The sequence below is a fragment of the Tinamus guttatus genome, unplaced genomic scaffold (assembly GCF_059628265.1).
Source record: "Tinamus guttatus ecotype Peru unplaced genomic scaffold, ASM5962826v1 Tinamus_guttatus_pri_ptg000047l, whole genome shotgun sequence".
Lineage (NCBI taxonomy): Eukaryota > Metazoa > Chordata > Aves > Tinamiformes > Tinamidae > Tinamus > Tinamus guttatus.
The window spans coordinates 1,481,519-1,495,159 of record NW_028288581.1 but is presented as its reverse complement, the minus strand read 5'-3'; the positions used below and the strand labels follow the sequence as shown (position 1 = coordinate 1,495,159).

Below are 13,641 nucleotides of genomic sequence, written 5' to 3'. Positions count from 1 at the left end.
CTACTGCTCTGCAGTATGCTCACTGAATCTGAATGATGTCAGTTAATCTCAGTGTGCTGAGTTGTGTCAGTGCTATCATAAGTCAAAAAGTTATAACTAATGTGAGGTGGCATTGAGTGATCCGGTAATAACTATTTCTTGTTTATCAACAGGAGTTACAGGACCTTCAGGTATACCTGGGCCACCTGGTAGCCCAGGATTTGATGGCAAACCTGGGCAGAAAGGAGATATTGGTCCTTATGGTCCTCCAGGTAAGCCCATGAGTTCTGCAAAGACCTGATTCCTCCGTAGAAAAATAACATAGGACATTAGATATGAATGTGCTTAATCTCACTTTTTTAGTAAGTTACTTATTGTTACTTTTTTGGTAAACAGCAAAGGCAATTGGCCAGGTCTGGAATTCTCTGCAGAAACAGCAGAAGGAGCAGCTGTAACTAGCTTCCAGTAAATAGTCAGATTTGACTTTTACTGGAATGAAAAGAGAAGCTTACAAAGTATGATTGCAAAAGAAAGAAACCTATCTATGCATGTTCTTTCATATAAAACATGCTTTAATTTCTATGAAGCTTGTGTTTTTTGGATTTCATTAGAAATAATGCTTACTTTGAATACAAGAAATAGCAATTCTGCAGATTATTTTCCCTCAGCAATGAAAACTGTAACTTGTAAAATAAGAGAAGAAATTCCTTAGCTATATATGATATATATCTTCTGATATGTAGAAGTTACATGTGACAGGTCTGGAAATAGACCAAAGGACATTTGAGACTTCACTAAAGCTAAAAATGCTGATAGGTGCTGATAGGAAAGCCTGGAAATCTTGTGATGCTAGTAGGAGCCCTACTTTGTGTATATACAACTACATTCCTCTTCTGCAACTAAAAAGGAAGGGAAATCTTTGTTTCCTTCAATATAAAGGCAGCACGTTTCCCATAGCATTCATTTCAATAGAGGGAAGACTGTTACATTGCATTCAGAATCTTTTGTCCATAATCCTGCCCTTTCTTACAAAATTTACACTGTCATGTATCATTTAAACACAAACTATATTTAGACACAAAGTATATATACTGGGATAGTGTATATTTATGTATATAGTCTGGTCAGTATGTATTTATATATAGTCATACACAAAATATTAATAATGTGGTCACTATACCACTGCAAATACCATATTCTGAGGAGTTTCCTGATATTTGAGTGTTTAAATATCACAATGGCAAATGCTAAAATTTTAGAAATGTTCATTATTATTTTATTTTTTTCTGAGTAGTTCAATTTCTTTCTAATGGCTAACCAGGAAGTTCTAATTCTTGAGTTTTCATTGCTTGCTATAATTTCAGCACCATTAGAAATTGAGGGTTTCTTTTTTGTAGATGCTCTGAAAGGTATTTTAGTAACCACACAAATGACAAATGAATACTCGGTGCTGCATGAGTGCCAGCAGTGCCAGCAGTGTCTGTAGAGATAACATGAGACTTTCTTTCTTTTAGGGCCCAGAGGACTCCCTGGTCCACCCGGTCCTGAAGGTTTGCCTGGGGCTATGGGTCCTCCAGGTGCAGCGTCTGTTGCTCATGGCTTCCTTGTTACCAGACACAGTCAGACAACTGAAGAACCACAATGTCCATTTGGAACTAGGCTGATTTACCACGGTTACTCCTTGCTTTATGTACAAGGAAATGAAAGAGCACACGGCCAGGATTTGGGTAAGAATTGGTAGACAGAGATAGATGGTAGAGGCCAAATCAGAATTCCGTTATACCTTCTAGGCTGGTACAAATAATGAATAGATAGTGTATAGAGGAAGCACTACCCGTTTGCAGTTTGTAAAGGATTTACTAAAGTAAAATCGTACCCTTATAGCCTTACATCCCATAGCCTCTTCCAACCTAAATTATTATATAATTCTGCAGGCAAGACTGGGTTACTTCTTGGCCTACAAGGTTCCTTCTTGGTAGAGCTGAGAGAAGGCAACTCCTTCAGGAGAACTCAGCCCTCCAGGACAAGCGCCTTCTGCTTTTAACCTGCTACTGGAAATTTTTGCATGGCAAAATTGTTTTTGTAGGCTGTGGATTAACAAAAATGGATTAACAACTTTTCATTTAACCTTTCAGGCACAGCAGGGAGCTGTCTTCGTAAATTTAGTACTATGCCATTTTTATTCTGCAATATCAACAATGTATGTAACTTTGCATCAAGGAATGATTATTCTTACTGGCTGTCCACTCCTGAACCCATGCCAATGAGTATGGCTCCTATCACTGGTGATAATATCAGACCATTCATCAGCAGGTATGGTCTCAATTCTGTTGCATTTGTAAAATAGCAAAGGCTATTGAAAGCATATATGTTTTTTTTTTTCCTTTTTTTCTTTTTTTTAGCTTTGCTTTTAATCTATATAGGTATTTCTGTCCTTGCTTTCAATTGAAATTTTAAATCCCTTTGATGAAATGGTTCAAAGCATACCTATTTTCAGTTTAGACTTGGATCAAAAACAAATCCATCTTGGGGGAAACCCAAACAAAAAAAAAAGACTATTTTGAGTCTAATTGAGATAAAAAGATTTATTTTGAAATTATATTCTGTGAAAGCTGTAATGTACCTTGAAAGAGAAAAGTTTTGAATTTATTCACAATTCCTGCACAAAACAATTCTCTCTCCCTCTTTTTTTCTTTTTTTAACTAGCCATAGCTAGAAGCTTTTTAGTTCTCAACTCCCTTTTGTTTATAACTGTTAGCATCATTTATCATTCAGTACTCTGCCAGGCTTCTTGCATTGTTTTGACATGGTGCTAGAATACAACCGTTATTGTCTGACCTAAAGAAAATAGTTGCAAAATCAGTCATCTGCTTTTTAATAAATCCTCATCTAGTGCAAGTCGTGGCACTGGAACATAACTGTTCTGTGCAATCCACAGTATTGGAGACATGGTCCATTTTAAATATTAAGGCCAGCACCAAAAAACTGTCCTGGTATAATATGCCTAGTGCCAAAGGCCAAGGTGTGGGCAAATGTGGCAACCTTTACCCCTGTTATTAGCTAAGAATCTGACAAAGGAGCTCCAGCTTCTGAATGAAATGATAATCAGTGGATGTAGGCATTACTAGGAGCCTAACATTGCTCCTAATCTGTATCAGCTCTTGTTGGCACCTCTTCCTCCCACATAAAGTGGTAGGGATTGGAGACTGCTGGTAGTCATTTCTGTGTAAACCATACAAGAAAATGGGCAATTCAGATCATGTGTGCTTTGCTGACTTTCAGCACTTTGGCATGCTCACATAGCCATTTGACCCTACCACAAGACGTTTTGCATCTGTAGGAACATATTGTTCCTACAGTTCTTACTTCAGCACTGTATTTTTGGTTTTGTAGCACATAAAAAAATGATATGCCTTGAAACTTTGGTGAGCAGACTGAGACCAAGCTTCTCAAGAGTGACTATAGACTTTGCTGGTCATACTTTCTCATTGTTTTTTTGTATGTGGATGAAGGGTGCTTGACTTTCAGAAATATTGAAATGACGAGCACCTGAAATTAATGTTCCTTTAATGCTATCTTGATCAGACAAGATCAAGCCTATATAAAAATAACCTTTGACAAACATTTTTGAAAATCTTGCTCAGTGAGGCACCCACCAACATTTTGCCTTAAGATACAGTCTTGTGCATGCAAAGTAGCTTTTGTACCATATAAATATGTGTCTATACACATATATCTGTGTGTATATATCTATGCATATATGCGCACATATTTACATATATGTATATACACATATATATTTTCCTCATTTAGCCAAGTCAGAAAGTGAAATAATTTTAACATACATTTTAACATCAGCACATTCAGCAAGGAATCTGAGAAGGCTCTTCTTTCAATTTATTTTACTAGCTGAGGCCTTTAAATCAACAATTTTCTCTGTCCAACAGTTGAAAAGGTGTAGAAGTGTCATTTGCTGCCTTGGGTCATGAGACTTCTTTTCATCTAAGGTCTTCCACTGAAATACCAGAAATCTCTTGAAGCAAAGCAGAGATCCAAGAATACAGGCAGCTTTAACATTGCTCTTTTAACTTAGTCTTTCATTGATGTGTTTCTTAAAATAATGGTCTTGCTTCTGCAGTGAAGTTGAAGGTGGTATGTATGACAGCAGTCTTCACAAATCAGAAATAGAAGGCTTTCATTCTGAATTCATTTGTTCTTTTGGGTTTACCAGAATCTAACTTAATCCATTTTGCATTTGATTTTTTTCACATCTCTGATAATAGGATTCAGACTGTTTACTTCTAGGTGTCTCTTTTGAATCACTTTCATCATTGCTAACTACCCAAGCCAATTAGAAATTGTATAAGAAATGAATTGCCTCTATCAAACATCATATTAACCAGCTTCCACATTTTAATTGCCAGCCCAACTGACATTTTTTACGATTCTTTTATGAAGGCATAATTGTTCTTTGCATAATTTAGTGGTCCAGCAGTTCTGAAATGTAATGTATTGATTTAAAATAAAAGAACAGGTACTGCATAGCTTTTCAGGTTCATTGGTCCAGTTACTTTGCTAGAAATCTCTTACTGGAAATAAAGACCATAAACGTTAAAAAAAAAAAAAAAGCCACCATCAAGAAAAATGCATAGGGAAGAGCCTGCATTAGATTATATTAGCAGTGATTGCTGTGGTAAGACATTTTCCAGAGAGATGGCTTGCTTTCTCTCTGGAAGTCACTCAGGGCTCTGTTTAGGATGATGAATTGCTGCTATTCGTCTCTGATCACAGTAGATCATTTTCTAAGCCATACCCACTGGGCTAAATAGTTTGGCTTTTTGCTGTTCATATTCATGACACTTGCCACTTTTAGAAAATAAAATACAAATGAGACTAGAAAAAGAGAAAGATATATATGATTTTAAATATTCAGACAACACATTTCATGCCTCTTCTCTAGGAAGGCTAATAGGAATAATAAATTTACAGTTAAGCTATCTCTAACCAAAGGAGAACAGAAAAAGAATTGGATGTCTGATTTTCTAAATGAAACATACTGATTTTGTTTCACTTTTGGAGGTGACAGCATTTTTTAATTCCAATTCCTTAATGAAAGAAACTTCTGAAAAGGGAAAAGTATTAGCCCTCAAATACCTGTAGCTCATTCATGTCTTGGTCTATCTAGATGTGCTGTGTGTGAGGCTCCTGCTATGGTGATAGCTGTTCACAGTCAAACAATTCAAATACCCCAATGTCCTGAAGGCTGGAGTTCACTCTGGATTGGTTACTCCTTTGTCATGGTAAGTGCACTACTTTGCCATGAGAAAAGCATTTGTTTTTGGCTTTGATCTATGCCTCTGCCTTGGGGAGGATGATAACTGACAATACCATTTCAGGTCTCAGGAGAGTTTTGGGCTTCTACCCTGTGTGCTGACTTTTACAAAGATTCTGCCTAAATGGAGGTTAATGCACTAGAATTCACTGTCCACTTTTGGGGAGATTCACAGAGCCTGTTCTCTTGTTTGCAGCTCCAGCACAGGTTCCAAGCGCAGAATATATGAGGAAGTGAGCATAATTTTTCATTGCCTCTTAACGTCTTCATTGCAGATAAGGAGGGTAGAGAAGTAGAGCAGTGGAAAATCAGAGCCTGTCCTCTTTTACTTTTGATGAATAAGCCTTCAGTTTTCAAATGACATTTTTTTTGGATCTTTTGTCTTTTTTGTTTTTTTTTGCTATATCTGTACTAGTAAAATAAGAAGGGCCAGGGAGCAGTCCGAAGAGCCACTCTGTCATCATCCATACTGTCATTAGCTTGCTTGCCGTTGTGCTCACAATGTCCACAGCCACTCTTCCAGGCCATGTGTGGGCATGGTCTTGGGAAAAGCATGGCTCTGGACTTGTTAGTGCTAGGCAGTATGAGAGAGACCATACCCTGCTGGCTCAGAAAGAGGATTTAGCTATTAGGACATAACTTTTTGCCCCTACAGCCAGAACAGGTGTCCAATGTAGGCAGAGCCTCAGTCCTGGAATATTTCCATAGATCCAGATGCCCTCAGGGAGGTGTTGCTGATGGGTTGTGTTAAGAGTTAAGCACATCAGCTCAATACTACCCTTTAGCTCCATCGCCTTGCTGAACAGGACTGAACAGCGTATGAGGAGGCACGTGGAGACGTGCTTGTGCAGGAGAGTCACTAGGTGCTAGGAGCTAAGGAAAGAGGTCGTGTCGCTCTCTGACTTCTGTTTTTTGCATTTTCCTAGCACACCAGTGCTGGTGCCGAGGGCTCTGGCCAGGCCCTGGCCTCTCCGGGTTCCTGCCTAGAGGAGTTTCGCAGCGCTCCCTTCATCGAATGCCACGGCCGGGGCACCTGCAATTACTATGCAAATGCTTACAGCTTCTGGCTTGCCACTATAGAGAGGCATGAGATGTTCAAGTAAGTCCCTGTTTTATTTATTGGTATTTCAAACTCCGTTACACCTTTTCACTGAATAACAGAAGTATCGTTTGAGTGTAAAACACGATTGAAGTATTGACTGTGTCCCAGACTGGTTAATATATACAATTAATGACTTTTTAGTAATAGCTTTGGGAGGAATTAATGAGTGTGTCTTCCATCAGTGTCTACAATGTGTCATTTGCACTTAGGATTTTACTTTTTAAAATGCTCCAAGAATTTTTCCATTTCCCGTATGTTTGATTGCATTTATTGAGTCATAACCGGGATAGGCTGATATGCTGACTGAAACTATGTTTAAATATAAAATTCCCTCTAGTGGATGTTAGTACATAATAGAAACACTTGCAATTAGTGCAGGTGTTGAACAGGGAGAGGATGGAAACAGAGTAAGCTGAACAATTATTTACTGCTCTCCAGTCTGGCAAAAATCTCTCTAAATGAACTTCAGCAGAAGACAGAGGCCTTAAGCATTTCTTCAGTCCCCCTGGGACTCTAATTGCAGCAATTCAATGGAGTAGTCCCTGTTTTGGTCCGCTACATATAACTGTGTTTCTCAACACAGTACTGTTCGATCCATCTGAATGTTGTTAAAGTTAATATGTTAACATACAGTCCAGGTCTCATGTGGGCATAGCTTGCCAGATTTACAAGCAATTCTCTTGAGAACAGATGTATTTCCTCATCTCTGCTTCTTCTGCTCCTACCTTACAGATCTGTAAGGGTTCCTTAGCTTGTTGCAGTCAAAATCAGGCAGCTCTCGTGGCCAGGTTTGAGTTCTTGTCAATAGGACAGCTGTAAACTGAGTAGGTGCCAAAGTTGGGTGCTGGGACTGATCGTCCCTGGGACTGTGATATCAGGAGACTTTAATCAGAGAAACTGCTGCTAAAAGAGCTCATGTGCCAACCTTGGGGTAAGCACTGGCTCCCTAGGAAGTACCTGGGCAGTTCGGAGGAAAATATAGAAGAGCCAACGCTACAGTTTTTTTGTACTCAGAGTCCTGCATGGAAGGAACTGTCAAAATTTTATCCTTTTCTGGCTACAAACTGTTTTTCAAGCCACTGAAATAATCCCAGTTTATACTTGATCGGGGACCTGGCTTGCTATCATAATTCACAAGGGTACTCCAGTTTCCTACAAACTCATAATACTTTTAAATGAAAAAAAGTTATATGCAATCACAGTTTTGTCTGAAAATGCTTCAGTTGCCCTTGTTAAGAATAACACTATGACACCTTAGGGACATGGAAGATTTTGGTTTGTCTATTTGACACCACTTTGCAGACATAATTTCTAGTGTTGGCTATTTTTTATTCTGTAAAAGCTCAAGAGTTAGAAAAAAACAGTAGTCAAATGCCTCTGTTTCCTTGCCTAGTTTTTATTACTACCTAAATTTCAGCATGTTTTCAAAATGCTGATTATTAAAATAGATATTGCCTTCTGTTTAAGGAAACCATCAGCCTAGTAGCAGAACTGAATTTTAAAGTAATGGAAAATCACTGATACTTATAACTGATCTTATGACTGTTACATGCACTCAAAAGTGTATTTAAATTGGAGATCTTAGGGAAATCCTGCTTCAGCACAGCTCGGAGAGGCACTTGGCTGAATGTTTGCCTTGTCAGTGATAATCCTGAAATAATCCTGAAAACCGACCATTTTGCATTAACGACTGTTAACGATTCTTTCCATGTATCTGTTTTCAATAGGAAACCTACGCCCTCAACATTGAAAGCAGGCGATCTGCGGTCAAACGTTAGCCGATGTCAAGTCTGTATGAGAAAAACATAATGACTTTTGAATTTCAACTAATTTCACACAATATGGTGCTATTCGTTTAACAGCAATGAAGCCTAGACATATATCATATGTACCTCATTGTTGTCGAATATGAAAACAGTAAAGTGCCTTTTAGGAACTTGCATAACTAACACACACTGCTTTACTGGCCCTGTCCTTGCTGAAGAAGAAAAAAGAGACAACAAAGATAAGCTTCAAATGTTGACATGCCAAATGGCACTTTTGATCAAAGTATATATATTTTTTATATAAATGCAATGCACTGATAGAAAAAAAAAATTCAGAGTTCATCCAGAAAAAAATGCAAAGGTGCTAGGAGGTATGCAGTTCTGCCTTATACTGTTTGACTCCCCTTTCTCATTCTTGTATTATATATTTAGATTCATTCTTCTTCCCCAGATAAGCTTGTTGTTACCATTATCTAGCTGTCTCAAAATCCAAAACTCTTGGGTATGTACTTATTGTTCCTGTACAAAGCAATACTAATGTAAAAAAAAAAAAAAGAGAAAAAGAGTTTTGGGATTACGGATTGTGGTTAAGCAACAAGTAACCATCTTTCCAAAACACAGAGTGCCATCCTGCAAAACTTTCCTTCTGTTTGTAGTTCCTAGTGCTATTGGTTTTAATGGGACTACATTTGGAAGCGATTGCCTAACTGAGTTCCGAGTAGGCAAGTAAATGTTTCTGCTATGTTGGTACTATGCAGCTTCTTTATGCAGTAGAACAAACTTTCCTGTGGAATAAGGAATGATCCAGCAATGGTCAAGAAAAAAAAATATATAAATATTTTAGTAATTTATATAGATATCAACCATTAGGCAAATCAAGCTTTGAGTTTATCATTAAAAAAAAAAAAAAAGCTTACAAAATTTTTATTTTTTTTTCAGTGTCATAAATTAGAAATGCCAAAATATGATGTGAAATGTTCATTTTGCATAGCTCATCAATACTGAAGTCTGTAAATTGCAGATACTGAACCCAGGTTAATAGCTATTTGTCTTTATTATAGTAAATCCTGCTTTAAGCTTATAGTGTTTATTCTGTATTTAATATTTTTCAGGGTTTTAAACACTACTCACACACTGAATGACTTGATTTTGAAAAATGTAAGGCCTTAATTTTGTTAATACTGTGCCAAAAAAAAGTCTTCAAAGTGGTCTAAGAGATATTTCTAAAGACTTTCTATGCAATTATACCAATGTTTGAGCACACCTGTGTCTGAAAGTGTTTTATAGAATACAACCTTGCAAATACCAAAAGATTCTTACAAATGCCAAGGCCTTTATGTAATTTCTTAAATGTGTATTTCTCAAGAATTCAAGTTTGTAATAAAACTATTTGTGTAAAAAAACAGAAGAAAAGAAAAAGTTTTTACTAATTTGTTATTAGCATTCATTTACAGCAATGAGTTAATTATTAATAAGCCACCAATAAATGCACAAGCTTGATGCAATCTTAGATTATTTTTGTTTTGCACATCTTGTAGATGTACAAAGCATCTTAAGAGGGGAAAAGAGGACACTGTACTGACACCTTAATTGTTACCTTAATAGAACTGGTACTGATAGACAAAACAGGTTATGAATTTATATATTTTTGATGTTAACATGTTACAAAAATGATCTTACTTCACTCATGAGAAGCAATCCAGTTGCATATTTTTCACTTTTGAATTTTTCATGCACAAATCAGGACTGAATTATGCAGGATAAAAATCAAAGACATCGGATAGATTTTTTTCCTTGTGAACAAGCCAGTTGTATTTTGGCTCTGGTTACCTGAAGAGGAAATGGGCAATGATATCTTTATTTTTCCATGGAAAAAGCACATAATTTGTTCATGTTTCATGTTGTTTTCCGAAAATTTTGAAGAAATTCCTACTGCTCCGAACTCCCTTTCACTTAACTCCTTGAGAACTTTGTTTGAATGGGAATAGACTCTTTTTGTTAGTGTTGATCCTTCCTCTCAAGGATGTTTGGACAAATGATCATTTCATTGCTAAGTTCCCAGTCCACAAACAAGTCCCTTAATATCCAATAGCATATGGGAGTGTGTTTATAGCTGGTCAGCCTAGCATGTGCTTTTCCAAAGTCTCGTGTTTGAAGGAAGAAGAGAACACAGGGTGGTTTCTCCCAGCAGCTAGGGAGAGTTAAGCAGATGTTCGGCCTTCTTTATCTCAGTATCTAAGCTACTGGTCAGACTTTCGAATTACACTCTACAGATTTTTCTCCTGGTCATCTAGGGTTTTAATTTTGTTTGATCTGAGTTTTTCCAAAACTGCTTAACAATTGGATTTATTAAGTCCTGCAAGCACATTTATATCAAATCTAGGCATTAGCAAACCTTCCCAATTGCCCATGAGGGGACTGTTCACTGCAGTGAGGTGGGTACTCACCTGCATTTTCTTAGCAGAGGGCATTTTGAAAACATGGTCTTCTGAACATTTTCAGAAAGAGATTAAACTATAGTTTGATGTCTTACTTATCTAGTGGTAATTATTTACTCTGTAATGTTCAGCTCTTAATGACCTTTGTCGTGATGTTTGTGCTAAAGTCATTAAGTAAATTTGTTCAGAGGTGATTGATGGAAATCAGATCTGCAAATGTTCTGGTCTCTAGATTTCGATGCCCTGTGTAAGAGCAGCTTCCCATGCACTAAAGCACAGTTGTGAAACCTTCCCTTTCTGTAAAAAATCAGCAAGAATCCCATCGAAAGCTATTTATGGTGAGCACTGTTCCTACGGTACAGTTCATTGTATGAACAGGAAACTGCAAACGCATCACTTGCTAAAATTGTTTTGGAGAAGCTTAAACTTCGGGGAAAAGCTTTACTAAAGCAGCATGGCTTGCTTAGTGGGCCTGACTGTTCCTGAAGGTAGCACTTGAGGAATAATTTTGATGATTGAAATAACTGCATTTCTAAAACGGCAGGTGGTGCCCTTGCTCTCTCTACAGTGAGGCCTGCACTGACGGCTTCAGGCTGGCAGATGCCCTGTGTCCTAATCCAGTGCAATGTAAAGCAGGTTTGCACTTCTCTCTCTTCCAAATTCTCTATGCTGATATGTGCCAGTCACCGGGAATTTTGCTTTTGAAACAGGAATGGAGTAGAGGTCAGAAAACATTCCATGCATAAACAAAACATATACAATATACTGAAATACAATATATTGAAACAAATGATCTCACTTTCCTAAAGGCTTTTTTAGCCTGTGTTATGTTCTCTGCCAGATGTACAGTCAATTTATAATTATATATTATTATTCTTACGGTGATAACTTCCTTGATTAAAAACATTTTTTCCCCTATGAAACAGGTCTCCTGAGAGCCATATTCCCTTACTAGGTTCACTGAAAGGTGGTTGTATTAAAGTCGTACCTTTTTATGACTGAAATCATAGAGTTGCATGACTTTTTGAGAACAATTTTACCAACTTCCGTATTGAATAATCTGTACTAATTGCACGATATACAATCGGTCCTATGTTTTACAGATTTATAGGTCCCCAAAGACCCAATAAACCTGACAAAATAGGGCATATGGCAGCCAGCACAATAAAAAAGCCAAACCCTTGACAACTATAAATCACAAGTGTCTTGGAATCTACCTAGATCTCCATTCCTTGGTCTAATAATGGTCTAGTAACAGCTGCACTTTGACCTTTGGAAGGAATTTAGCAGCTTTTTTCTTCAGGCTGAGGTGGAGTTACCGCCCTCCTTTCTGTGGAGATAATGATGCTGTCTTCCACTGTATTCCCCACTGTATTCCCCCACTGTATTCCAACCAATTCATAGAGAAATGAAGGGTCTCCTCCAAGGACTGCATATTCTGAATTAGATAATGTAGTGATAAAATGAGATCAATGCAGATCCTTTAATGCACTCTTCAGCTTCAGACTAAGACTCGGGCCAGGAATGCATCTGAAGTCAAATTAATTATTATGAAAAGAGGTATCCAGTGGCCGCATGGAAGCATTTGGCCTCTGTCTTTTCAGACAGAGGGTAGAGTGTGCAAAGAAATCATTCCACCCGTCTATTAGTTATAGTTATAGTTTATTTAATATGAATTTGATATTATTTATGTATTGGTAATATTGGGCAATTCTGTGCAGTTTAATTCAAAAATAATACACAAGCTTGTTTTTAGCACTAACAGCTTAGCACAAAGTATCGGTTGTTCTTTGTGGAAGATGTATTACCAGACCAAACAACTTCAAAACATAATGTGGAAGTACACATTTTTAATAATTCTCTTCCTTCAAAGTGTCAGCAGTATCTTTGGTTGTTTCTTTTCAGCAACCAGTAGCCCTGTTGTGTTGCTTGAGGTGTTAATACCAATGGGAGAGTAAATCAATATTACTTCTCATGAACCCAGAAATGCTCTCCAGGGCAAAGTTATTTATTTCACCTGACCAGCCTTACTGATATCACTGTCTGTGGGTCCTACCATAAGAGGATGTTGCTCTGAGCAGTGCAGTATTGACTTCTAAAGATATATTCCTTCCAACTTCTCAATGTCTTCAAACCAAAGAGAACAGAGGATTGCTTTTATGTAAACACTCAAAAGATTTACAAATGTCTGAATCTTTTGGTTTTACATGTGTTATAAAACTGCCTTCGTTTTCCTCTGGCTATATGCAGTCAGCTGTATTTATTATAATTGGTGTGCAGGAGACAGAAGACTTGACAGAGTGAAAGTTATAGATGGAACATGAGCATTTGATGCTCTGTCAACTTCTGTCTCACATAAGAAAATATGTTACATTTCATGCAGAATTGTAGCAGGCTTCACCTGTCATCTCAGCTCTATGAAGTATGATTTACACTGTAGTAAATAAGCATGTAAAATGGCATGGGCAGCAGGGAGAGCCCTTGTAAAACAATTTAAAGAGATCAAACTTTTGATCAAACTTTTTTATTATCCTTGGTGCTGGCATAATTCACTATATTATTTCTCTAGCATATACCTCACAGGCTTTCACCAAAGTGGTAATTTCTCACCATTGGTTTTTGGAAAAGTGGAGAGTGCTAGTCCATGCCCAGTACTGTCCTCTGCCAAAGCTTTTGTTATCTTTGTGGACATGTGACTGGTGGTGGAAGATGTTCTCCTCTTCCTTTTTCCTCTAACTAATTATAGCAGCCTTTTTTCCAGCGTAATTTTAGATGTGAATGACAAACCTGTCTGTGGGGTGAGATCAAAGTGGCAACCAAGCCACAGGAACTTGAAATACAATCATATGTCAAGAGCTGGCGCTGTGTAACACTTTTAAAAATGTATGTTGGAATTCCCGCTGTTTCTGTGATGCTCACACATTGCTTCCTAGGGAGGTCTAAGTAAGTATCATTTTTTATTTATATTGAGATCTACTTCCTGTTGTCATAGCATGGAAAAAACGTTCCCTTTTGGAACTGAGA

At 37.5% G+C, this 13,641-nt stretch overlaps 1 protein-coding gene across 2 annotated transcripts in view; it reads left to right on the top strand.

The window, feature by feature from the left end:
* The window catches only part of COL4A1 (collagen type IV alpha 1 chain), a 112,714-nt gene extending 103,030 nt beyond the window's left edge, over window positions 1–9,684 (top strand). For both annotated transcript variants that reach the window (XM_088538494.1, XM_088538501.1), the window contains 6 exons: window positions 153–251; window positions 1,494–1,706; window positions 2,115–2,292; window positions 5,165–5,279; window positions 6,238–6,410; window positions 8,141–9,684. In XM_088538494.1, the coding sequence (XP_088394620.1) occupies window positions 153–251; window positions 1,494–1,706; window positions 2,115–2,292; window positions 5,165–5,279; window positions 6,238–6,410; window positions 8,141–8,222 (860 nt within the window). In that variant the 3' untranslated portion in view covers window positions 8,223–9,684. The remainder of the gene's footprint in view (window positions 1–152; window positions 252–1,493; window positions 1,707–2,114; window positions 2,293–5,164; window positions 5,280–6,237; window positions 6,411–8,140) is intronic.
* The last annotated feature ends 3,957 nt before the right edge of the window (window positions 9,685–13,641 follow it).